We start from the raw sequence: 12322 nt of genomic DNA, 5'->3' as shown, positions 1-12322 counted from the left end.
CCGCCGGTCTCTAGCTGTTGTTCATGTTGTCCCAAAGGCACGCGGCTCTGATGGCCTTGTCGGCCGTGGGCGAAGGCTGCCACAAGCAGATGGAGTCCATGCTGCCCCAGATCATGGAGGGCGTGCTCAACTTCCTCCAGGACCAAGTAAGCACTTTTTTGGTAAATACAGTACCGGTCAAAAGTTTAAGACCACTGTGTAAAATAATAAAATAGCATATAGAACCTAAAGTTTTGCCAAGATATATATTAAATTTTTATGAAATATTCTTATACATATAAGTAAAGAATACCTACATCTGCGATGATAGGCTATGTTTAGTTTAGGTGTTATTAATTTTTAAAGATTTTCTTGTAACTACAAAATTACCACATTTTGCGACATACAAAAATTTTTGTGTCCTATACTGTTAAAGTTACGTCTACGGGGAATTTTTTTTTTCATAGAAAAGTGTAGTTGTCAGTTTGGTTAAATAAAAAAAATCCAAAAAAATATCCAAAGAAAAGCCGGGAACATTTATTGAGAAAAAAAAATATTATAAAAAGAGCACTTTATAACATGATTTTTAAAAATTCATAACTTAACTATCGAGTAAGGTACAGAAGCCTGCTTTCTTCCTACACGTAGTTTATCTTGAGCAGAAGATGAACTATGTGCAGGAAGAAAGCAGGCTTCTGTAGCTTACTCAATAGTTAAGTTATGAATTTTTAAAAATCATGTAAAAGATTGCTCTTTTTTAATAATTTTTTTTCAATAAATGTGCCCGGCTTTTCTTGAGATTTTTTTTCAGATTTTTTTTTTTCAGATTTTTTTATTCAACCAAACTGACAACCACACTTTTCTATGAATACAAAAAATTCCACGTAGATGTAACTTTAACAGTATAGGACACAAAAATTTTTGTATGTCGAAAATGTGGTAATTTTGTAGTTACAAGAAAATCTTACAAATTAATAACACCTAAACTAAACATAGCCTATCGTCGCAGCTGTAGGTATTCTTTACTTATATGTAAAAGAATATTTAAAAAAAATTAATACATTTCTCGTCAAAACTTTAGGTTTTATTTGCTATTTTATTATTTTACACAGTGGTCTTAAACTTTTGACCGGAACTGTATGTAGTGTAGCGGTATTTGCAAAAAAAATGTTAAAAAAATCCAAAAATACTTTTATTATATGCTCCTTAACTTCTTTTCATTTAACCCGGCGGAGATAAGAAATTCCAAATACTTTGGGAGATATCGATTTTTTATATTTTCAACACAATAACTGTGCATTCATGCGGCTTTCACAATTGTTTCTTGTTTACAAGTGTGAATTATTTTTTTTCGTAACGTAGGTGAACGACTACATCATTTTCTATTAATGGCAAAGGAATTGTACCCGCCTCTAACTTAGTAGAGTTTTTAACATTTCAATTTTTATTTATTTATATATTTTTTTATTGTTGCGCAAGTAATAAGTAAAAAAAATATATATGTGAGTTCCTACTGTTCATCCTTTGTCCCGGTTTGTTTGGTCAGGTCAGTTACATTATAAATACTTTCAAACTAAGGGGACATTAAAAATAATGTGAATTAATTTTAATGGTTGTTTATTTTTAAAGTATTTATAATGTAACTGACCTGACCTAATCGACCATTTTAATTAATTAGGCATTCACCAACACACGGCAAAAAAAAAAAATTGTGGCGTTCGAATGATTGCACAGGTCTTTTATTGCAAAATAAAAACTGCGATATCTCCTAAAGTATTTGGAATTTCTTATCTCCGCCGGGTTTAATGAAAAGAGGAAGTTAAGGAGCATATAATAAAAGTATTTTCTGATTTTTAACATATATTTTTTTCGCAAATACCGCAACACTACATATTTACCACTTTTTTCTCCCAGCTCAGTTAAGAGGCCACTGAGAAGTTCATACAAACATTCACCAAACTGCTATTTTACCATTATAAGTAATAAACCCCTCTTGGGAAGTTTGCTGTTAATTTATCCCTGCTCTATTAGCATGAAATCTTGATCCGTAGATATTTCTTTGAATTCGGTGTAGGACTTTAATTAATAAAATATATTAGTATCACATTAAAAATGACAGTCCTTTTCAGCCTTCTAAATTCAGTGTATCTTTCAAAACTCAATGTTCTTAATAATCTCTTTCATTCCTTTTTCCCTGCTCTTGTTTTAAAACTAACATTTAATTGCGAAGAGTATTTAACATACAAGTTTCCACAGAGATTTTATGCACAAGCATAGAGTAATGCTGTAATTTATAATAAAAGAGTATAACTGGTGTTATCAAATAAAATTACACTTATTAAATTGTCTATCCACAAAATACAGTACAATTTCATTACAGTATTACAAAACAGCTTTTATAAAAATATATACGTATACACAAAAATCCTGAATTTTAAAAATAAAATGAGACCAGAAATATAACCATAAAATCTTGTGTTTACCCATAACACAAAAGTTACCAAAAAAAGTCTCGAAATAAACAGTGATGATTCTTGTAAGTCCACAAACTTAAATTTCTAGCAGTCGTTTGCTAAGGGGCATCTTGTTTTTTTGTTGAGGTTCTGTGTATATGTAGTCATGTAATACACATAAATAGTTAAAGACAGTTCATAAAATAATATGAAAATTTTGTCTTGGGAATGTTTGAGTTCCTAACATAGAAATTGGATCTTTCCAGCTAATAATAGATTAAATTTTGTATAATTTTTAGTTTTGTTTATATGTAAAAAAAATTACATTTTTATTAACATGAGTCAAATTTGGTTTTTAGACAAACTGTGTTATGATTGCATATAATTTCACCTATTTAGATACAAAAATTTGTTTCTGGTTATTTTCTATGTTTGTGCTAATGGGTAATTAGTAAATATGTTTTAATGATTTTATTTTTAGGCCAAATTCATTTTTAAACAAGATTTCATTGTTTTTATTTTTTAAAATTGTATTTGTAATACTTACTCCATTAAAATTGTGGTAGAAATTCCATGCTGAATATTTACGATAAAATAATTTGTAATTGATTTATCTAAACACATATTCTGAACTAATTAAATAATTAAAGCAAGCATTTGGAATTTAAAAGTGATTCAATTTGAGATGCACAGTAAAAAAAACTAATTTGATTCTTCTGATCGAAGTACTTGGTTCAATTATTTATTTGGAAATTATATTTTTTTAATTACTATTTTGATTACTTTTTTTATAATTTGAATTAGTTTTTGGTTAAATACTACTTAGTTACTTGATATAACTTGCTTTTTGGTGCTATTAGGTGTATTAACTTGTATTTCAGTGTTTTGAAATGCTTTTCGGTATTATTTCAGTTTTATTGTTAATTCACCACGTAATCTTGTCCTTGGTAGTTGGAATGCCATGCAATTAGTGTAAGTTTGAATGGGTTGGGTAGGTTTGCCCTGGTTGTTAAATGTCCTCTGTGTCTATGTCCAGCACCCGCGTGTCAGGTACGCTGCGTGCAATGCGATTGGCCAGATGTCGACGGACTTCGCGCCCTTGTTCGAGAAGAAGTTCCACGCGAAGGTGGTGCCCGGCCTGCTTATGCTGCTGGACGACAACGAAAACCCCAGAGTCCAGGCGCATGCAGGTGATGGTCGTTCGTTGAGACTGGAATTTTTTAATTGCCACACATTAAAATTCTTGGGTGCCAGAGAAGAAAAAATTCTTAACTAGAAACCTTCCTTACCCACCCAACCTTCCTTACCCAACCTACCTGCCTACACAACCCAACCCAACCCAACCCAACCCAACCCAACCCCAACCCCAACCCCAACCCCAACCAGGGGCCCAACAACTAAATTTGCAAGGGGGGGGGGGGGGGTGGCAATATTCCTCTTTTTTTTTTTTTTATAAAGAATCATCGATTCCCACTATTGAAGGGGGGGGTACGGGGGTCTGCCCCCCCGGGAAAATTTGTATTTCAAGGAGGAAAATGGTGCTATTTAAGCAGTTTTATTATCTAAAAATTGATTACACAGCACTTTCTTTGTCCCCGTTTGCCCCTACTTCATGGTTTCAGGGGGGGGGGGGGGGGGGGGGCAAAATACCCTTGGCCCCCTCTGTTGTTGCACCCCTGAACCCAACCTACCTTACATGAATGATGCTTAGAGTGATAGTTTTGGAGAGAATGATTAATATTATAACACTTTATAAAAATTGTGTAGTTAAAAAAAAGTTTAAAATTACATAGTTTTTATTTTTTTTTTTTATATATATTTAGTAAAAGATCATTAACACATTAAATATTAACTAACCATTTTTAATTCCCAAAGAGAAATGGTCAAGATAATAAAGAAACTTATACTTTTTTTTTATCCTGTGCAGTGAATTTCTACTAAGCTAGAAAAGGTAAAAAAAAAAAAGTGAGTTAAGATTTTCTAGGATGTATTTCTTGGTGGTGGTCTTACGTTCAGGGTCGACTTTATTGTTATCATCACCTTCGTTTTGCATAATTCCATCTCGGTTCTTGTCCCAGCTGCAAGCCATGCTTGTACCCGGCACAGAGTGTTGGGAAGGGTTTGGAACTTGGGGTGTGTGTGTGCTTACAGGCGCGGCCTTGGTGAACTTCAGCGAGGACTGCCCCAAGAGCATCCTGACGCAGTATCTTAACAATATAATGGCTAAGCTGGAGGCAGTTCTCTCAGCCAAGTTCAAGGAGGTACACACTCTTTGTATGTGCTGGTTTAGATCCATTAAATAGAATTTTCACGGTGATACATTAGAGATGTAAAAAAGGTGTTAATTTTTTGCTCATAGTGTGCAAGAAGTATGTTTTTCTGCAATTATAATTTTTTTCCTTCCATCTGGTAGGTTTTACCCAAAAAAAATTATTCATCTAGTAAGATAAATAGTAAACCTTTTAAAGACAATCCACTAAAGAAAATTTTCTGGATACTAAGTTATGAAATTTAGATCTGGATCTATTAAGCACATCCCATTACGGTATACCCTTTTAATTCACTTTTATGTTAATGTCTCAATTTCTAAGTACCGTGTTTTATCACATAATTGTCACACTGTTACTTTAGGGCATCAAAGTTTTAGAAAAAGGGAGGGGGGGGGGGGGTACTCGCTTAAACATTGCATGATGATTTTGGTCTGAATCATCTCTATAACTAGAATTAAATTAAATCCTCCAACTAAAATAAATTACTGTTATGTATTTTTCTGCAAGTTAAATTAAAAACTTCAGTTAACGTAAACAATGGTACGGGGCTAAACGTACGTTAAGCACATTGGAATGTGTTTTCTTATACTGTTGTTAACATTTACTTGGTCTAAACTACAAATTACAAAAATGTAATGTGTTTAACAAATTAGAGGATAGGTAATTCTGTATTATTTTTCACATCTGTTTGGAAGTTTACGTTAAAAAAAGTTTTTCTGCTCCTGTAAAAACACCACATTTTTTGTCACACATAAATTAATTAAAGAAAAGTAACATAAAATCCAGGTATAATATAAAAAAGTGTTACAACTTCTCTTGTAAACAAGATGTATAACTCTGTTGTACATGCAGCACAAACAGCATGGACAAAGACCAAAGCATCACATTTTAAAGAATTCATAAATAATATATGTTTTAGAAAAAAATAATATAAAGATATCAAAATCTCTGTTATTGAAATTTGTTTCCGTTAATACGCATCTATGATCAGGTGCATGACGTTTTTATAAATGGTGTCATCATCTCTTGAAAACATCTTATTTTGCACCTAACTTTGTGTTTCATTTAAAATGTTAAAATTTCGCGAAAAAGCTTGAAACCCAACGTATTTCCTGGTATTTTACAGTTCAGAATTTTTCAAGGTCCCTAAGTACGTATGAGATATCAGTGGTGGTTACGGAAAAGGTGTCATCTGTATGGGAACAGCCCAAGTGACTGCAGTGATCCTGAATTTTATACCGTGTTTTATCGCATAATCGTAGCACATTTTGTACTATAATCAAGTTTGAAAAGTAGGGGTGCACGTTTATGAGAAAAAAAATTTCTTAGGTAAAGTTATTCATAAACATATAACCCATTCATGGAAAGTGCGTTTATTTAAAAGTGGATTATACAAGAGCATGCCGAACAATTTAAATTAATGAGTCATGCAACAAAAATCTTTCTTCAACTTTAAATAGAAAAACAAAATGTGAATGTGAGCGTGAACTAACGCATAACTATCATCGTAGTACACACATACCCACGAAAGAGTGCTGGCCATCACTCGACAGAGAGCGCGTGTTGCATGCAATCGGCGAGATATCAATATTTGACTACGAGTGCGCGCTCTATACGGGAAGCAACATTACCAAACATGAATGATGCGAACTAGCGCTGGCTACATTTTTAAAAGCGGTGTACACCGCGGCGACGCAGACGAACAGATAAAGGTTATAACGTTTAAAAAGTCTTTTAAAAGAAAATTTACAATCGCACAACTTCGTATTTCTATTTATTAAATAAGTAAAAGAGTTATTTTCCGAATAAATATTAGATTTCTACATTAAAAAACCTTGTTTTATATGGAAAAGATACCTACACAAAGCGCTCTGAATCTAATAGCGGGACCAAAAATGTCATGCGACGTTTACGCGAGAAGTTTTTTTATCCAAAATTTTGACGCCCTAAAATGTTGGTGCGACGAATATGCGATAAAAGAGGGTAATCCAGAAAGGTAATTCTGTGTCTTCCCAGTAATCTGGACCTTGCGTTAAGATATTTGGTCACTGCTTTCACACATTTGTACGGAGACTCACGACCGACGGGAACGTGGCCCGGAGCAAGTTGGCGAGGGAAGTGTGGTTGGCCCGCAGCTCGTGGAGAAGGGGACCAAGCTGGTGCTGGAGCAGGTGGTGACCACCATCGCCTCGGTCGCCGACACCTCGGAGGAGCAGTTCGTGGCGTACTACGACCGCCTCATGCCCTGCCTCAAGTACATCATCATGAACGCCAACACGGACGACCTGAAGCTGCTGCGCGGCAAGGCCATCGAGTGCGTCAGCCTCATCGGGCTGGCCGTCGGCGCGGAGAAGGTAGCCTGTCTGTCCTGGACCATCTTCCGCAAGTCCATCTTTCTTAGCTCCCGTGTATCCCCACCACCTTTTGGACTGATAACACAGAACGAGGCACAACACGACACAACACAACATTTTGTCAGATAGTAGTCCACTTCCATGTATTTATGTGAAAGCGGTGAACACAGAATCAGACACCACTAAAACGTTGCTATCAGATACGAGGCGACATCAAATAATGACTGTTCCAACTTTGTCGCGAGCAGATTTTCTGATGGCTGCAGTTTTTTTTGCACGTACGCAAGTGTGAAATATTTTTTTATCAAAGTCATGCCGTAGTGTGTTTACAGCTGACTAGTATACCATTGCGAATATTCTAAATTTCAAGTACAATTAGTTGATTTCTCGCATTCAGTACGACCTCAAATATTTAATCGCGTATGAATATTTGTCGACAACCATGGACTACAAAACCTTAAAATTATGGACACTCCAATGTGATGGCCATTAAAAGAAGCAAACACCATAGTTTCAACGGCATAGAAATCGATCTATCACCATGCAACAGTTTATGCATGTATTCAGCTACAGTACAACCCTGTTATAACATTCTCCAAGGGACCAACTTAAAAAAATGTTATAAGCAGGAAATCATAAAATTACATCTTTGTATAAATTACGTGTCGATTGATTAATTTAAAGAGTATAGGTAAAACAACACAATACAGGAGTAATACACTAAGTACAGCAATAGAGTGGAAAATTGGTTAATTTTATTTATAGATAATACCTAATAATATGCTAAAAAAAAGTGTACGATACAGTTCAGACACAAACAGAAATATTCAACTCTTTTGCAATCACAACACGCGTTTTGTTGGGGTTCCTGTCCACTAGTTAATAAACTGAATTTTTTCAGCTACAGAATATGATTTTCGTTTATATTTATCGGCCATCTTAGCCGTACAATAACCTGAATAAAATTTCAATACTGCGTATTTTAATTAAATACGACCGTGACTACAATAAGTAAGTGAAAAAAAAAAATTACGGTAAAGGTTAACCACAAACAAAAGCCGTGAATATATCCATAGAACATTTAACCATCTCAAGGTGTTAAACCTTTGAAACAAAAACCAGCACCATAGAATACAGTAGCACTGTTTCCGACCATGTATCAGTGCACAAAATGTGCATCATAAGTATAACGGAACAAGTCATAGGCTAACATGTGCGAACAGGATGCCATATTGATAGTTGATCCGGTGCAAGTTGTTTAGTGCGTGTGTACCACGTCTATGGTGAACTACACAAATGTAAACATCTGATGTTTGTATATGCGTGTTGTATTTTCTAGCTATGTTTTTGCTCTAAATTATGACTTTGAAGGAAGAGATACTGAAAATTGTGGCAGTTATCAAAGCAAATTTGAACGTTAAAGGCGGGAATGTAGAAATGTTAATATTGTTACAGGCGGGAAATTAAAGCATTGTGATAAATGGATAAATGACGGGACCATCAAATTATGGTGTTATAGGCGGGATAATGTTAAAAACGGGAATGTTATAACCGGGTTGTACTGTACATAGTACGATGTTAAATTTTTTCATCCAAGAAAAGAATGAATGGCACAAGGGCCACACTATATTTTTTAAAACTAAAAATCTGCATAAAATGTGCATCACATACAGAGTTATATACTTTTTTTTTTATGTTGTATTTGAGCAAAGAAACATGGCTCTTTAAGCATGGTGTCTACATGGTTACGTCAATCTTGAAAAAATAACTAAACCGTAAAAAAACTTTCCCGAAAATTGCATTGCAAAAATGGTTTAAAATTAAAAAAGTTAATTTTGGTGGAAGTCACATAATTTCAATTCACAGTTGACACATCCGCTTCCGTTGTTTTCGATTGTCCGCTGAAATCACGTGAGGACTATCTTTATGAAGGTTTTAGCCATCAAACATGAAAATCTGCACATACGTGTTAATGGTAGGTCTGTTTTGTATCATGTTTTAATTTTGCTTATTACTTACTTGTGGTATAAAAAAAATATGTGAAATAAGATAATGTGTGCTGGAAAAGTGATGGAATCGGGTAGATTGGAGTTTGTGTCGGGAAACTGTGCAGTTCATGAGCGACGCCAGCGACGTCATGGACATGCTGCTGAAGACGCAGATGGAGGGCGGGGAGCCGCAGGACGACGACCCGCAGACCTCGTACCTGATCTCGGCGTGGGCGCGCATGTGCCGCATCCTCGGCAAGGGCTTCCAGCAGTACCTGCCGCTGGTGATGGGGCCCGTGATGCGCGCCGCCTCCATGAAGCCCGAGGTGGCGCTGCTCGACAATGACGACATGCAGGACGTGGACGGGGGCCAGGACTGGCAGTTCGTGTCGCTCGGCGAGCAGCAGAACTTCGGCATCAAGACCTCGGGTGAGCCGAGTGGGGTAGCCCCAGCCTCTGTGTATAGCCAAAGCTCTTGACGCTCTGCCCGGTTGCGTATGCGGCGTCACCCTTCCGTCACTGCTCTTGTTTCACGCAGCTCCACTGCAAAGGGGAGCATCCAACGTTCTGGTGAGCCGAGTGGGAGGTAGGGGGCCAGAGGTGTGGTACATGAGCTGGTGTTTGGACTTGTAAATGTTGTGTGTAATTTAGTGTATAGTGTTTGGAAGCATTTGAATTTTGAACTTCCCGCGCTGCTCGCCAGCAGCGCCAAGTTTTTTCAAGTTGGCTGCCTGCCAAGGCGGGCAGCCCTGCAGCTTCCGGCAACGAAGCAACGGTTGTTGTTGAGCCGTCACGGCGGTAAGTTGTGCTGTCGTGCACCCTCGCTGCCAATCGAGTTGTTTGTGAGTGAATCGTTATTAATTGTTTCGTTTTATATGGATTTTACAGTCTTGTACGTCTATAGACAAAACAGCTGGGATGGGTAGCCTCAGCCTCTGTGTATAGCCAAAAGCTCCGACGCCCTTCCCGGTTGCGTATGCGGCGTATCCGCGTCCATGCCCATGGGGGCCTTCGGGGCGGTAGCGCCTTTAGGCTAAGAGCGCTGGGTTGAAAAAGAAGAATAGGGGGGGAAACCCTTGACCGGCATAATCAGTTCCACATCAAGCACCACGCCGTGTTCGTAAACGACTGAATATTCTTTTTTTTTTTCAAAGTGTTCATGTTCGAAATCACATTAAATACGAATAGTGAACCGTTTGTTCTGATCGGAAATTTCAATATTTGCGCTGGGCTATTATGTTTTGAGACCTGAAAAATTGTAATTGTAATAAACTGGAAAAATGTTACCCCTCTGTTATCGCATAATCGTCGCACCCATATTTTTGGGCTTCAGAATTTGGAAGAAGAAAAAAAATCTCTCGCGTAAGCGTCGCATGATGTTTTTGGTTCTGCTATTAGATTCCGAGCGCTTTGTGTGGTTATTTTTTCTGTATACTAAATTGATGCATTGAAAAATATAAATCTAATATTTATTCGGACATTACCTCTTACTTATTTAATTAACGAAAATACGTAGTTGCCTGATGTGTAAATTTTCTTTTGAAAATGTTTTTAAACGTTATAACCTTCTTTTCGTCTGCGTCGCCGCGATATACCGCTTACAAAAATTTAGCCAGCACTCGTTGCAATCATTAATGTTTGGTTATGTTGCTTCCCGTATAGAGCGCGCATGCTTAGCCCAATATCGATTTCCCGCCGTTGCATGCAACGTGCGCTCTCTGTTTGGTTATGTTACTTCCCGTATAGAGCACGCACACGTAGCCGAATATCAATATCTCGCCGAGTACATGCAGCGCGCGCTCTGTCGAGTGCCGAGTCTACGTATGATAGCCCACACTCTTTCGTGATGTGTATACGGCGATAGTTACACGTTCGTTCGGCTTGCATTTGGATCACAGATTTAATTTTTCTATTTGAAGCTAAAAGGTTTTTCTGGCATGACTTATTAACTTAAATTTAAATATAAAAAAGTTTGTGAATTGTGCGGCTTCTATTATTTGTAGGATTTTAAATAGGGATGGGACGAATCCACATTTTGGTCGAATCCGAATCCTTGTTCGAATCCTCAGTGTTTGTCATCGAATCTCAAATCCCAGTCCCACACTAAACTTCACATGTTATTAAAAAAAATCACACATTTATTTTAAAAAAAATGCATAGGCCTATGTATTAAAAAAAAAGCACATGTGTATTTATAAAAATTATAAAATAAGTGCATAGTGTATACGCCTGATATAAAATAGAGACAAATAACCTCAAAAACTACACATGTAAGTTTTCATCTGTCTAATTCTCTGTTAAATTAATCCTTCCTGTTTTCAATAAAATATGTTTTTATAACAGACACTATTTAAAAAAAGTTACGTTTTTTTCTGCAATGTTATATCATTGAGGGTTGGAAATGATCGAGCAGTTATGCTAATTGACAAAATACAGCGTAGTTTATCTGTTTGTGCTATTTCCGTTACCTTTACAATATAGTTTAGGTATACAATTTTCTAGAGCTGGATGAACCTCAGTTCTCTGGTTTCGAACCGAACCATAGCAAAAAAATTTCGAACCGTGCCGAACCGAACCTCATACAGAAATAATTGTTTTGAATTAAAATGAACCGACCACCAGCATTTTGGTCTTTAACTGAATGGTGAGAAAGAAAGGTTTTCCAGCCATATGTAAAATTAAAACATTATATAGCTTAGCTTTATTAAAACATTGCAAAACATTTTATAAGTAAAGTTTATACAATAAATAATGAAGGAAAGAAAACAGTTTAGAGAAAATCATATACTTTTAATTCATGAAGAAGTTCCATCTAAATTTCCAAAAGACTATCTTCCTTTTTCAGTGTACACCAACCTTCATTTAAAAAAATATAATATTATAAAGATGACGAACATTCAGCATAAGGCCACATAACATATTTTTGTGGTAGACATAACCTAACATTTTCAATAAGTAAAACTTTTTAATAGGACATAAAAAAAGGTCGAATGTGAATTAAGTTACCTATCTACCTACATTACAAAACCCGCTGACTGCAGTTGCTGTTTTCTTGGAAGAATGCTGCTCGTCAGAAGAAACTTAAGACATTTTTTGGGGTGGTTCTGGGTCATCTGGTTCGTCATTATCTTTTCTCCATTTGGAAAACTTAAACGACGTAAGCCTGCTCATCGCAAATCACCTCAAGAACAATTATATTGTAAACGTAACGTAAGAAGTGTGGTTATAGAAATTTGCGTCGGAAAAAAGAAAACACAAGAAATAATGATGGCTGCCGC

General features: G+C 36.3%; 1 protein-coding gene across 1 annotated transcript in view; it reads left to right on the top strand.

Annotated features, from left to right (window-relative positions):
* Nucleotides 1–12322, top strand: part of LOC134531998 (importin-5) — a 57842-nt gene that overhangs the window by 33320 nt on the left and 12200 nt on the right. Inside the window, exons 9-13 of the mRNA XM_063368118.1 lie at nt 38–146; nt 3469–3622; nt 4584–4693; nt 6838–7056; nt 9170–9473. Of these exons, the coding sequence (XP_063224188.1) occupies nt 38–146; nt 3469–3622; nt 4584–4693; nt 6838–7056; nt 9170–9473 (896 nt within the window). The remainder of the gene's footprint in view (nt 1–37; nt 147–3468; nt 3623–4583; nt 4694–6837; nt 7057–9169; nt 9474–12322) is intronic.

This window comes from Bacillus rossius, chromosome 5 (genome assembly GCF_032445375.1).
Source record: "Bacillus rossius redtenbacheri isolate Brsri chromosome 5, Brsri_v3, whole genome shotgun sequence".
In the NCBI taxonomy this organism is placed as follows: Eukaryota; Metazoa; Arthropoda; class Insecta; order Phasmatodea; family Bacillidae; genus Bacillus; species Bacillus rossius.
Note: the sequence above shows the minus strand (reverse complement) of the source record. Positions and strands in the feature narration are given on the sequence as shown.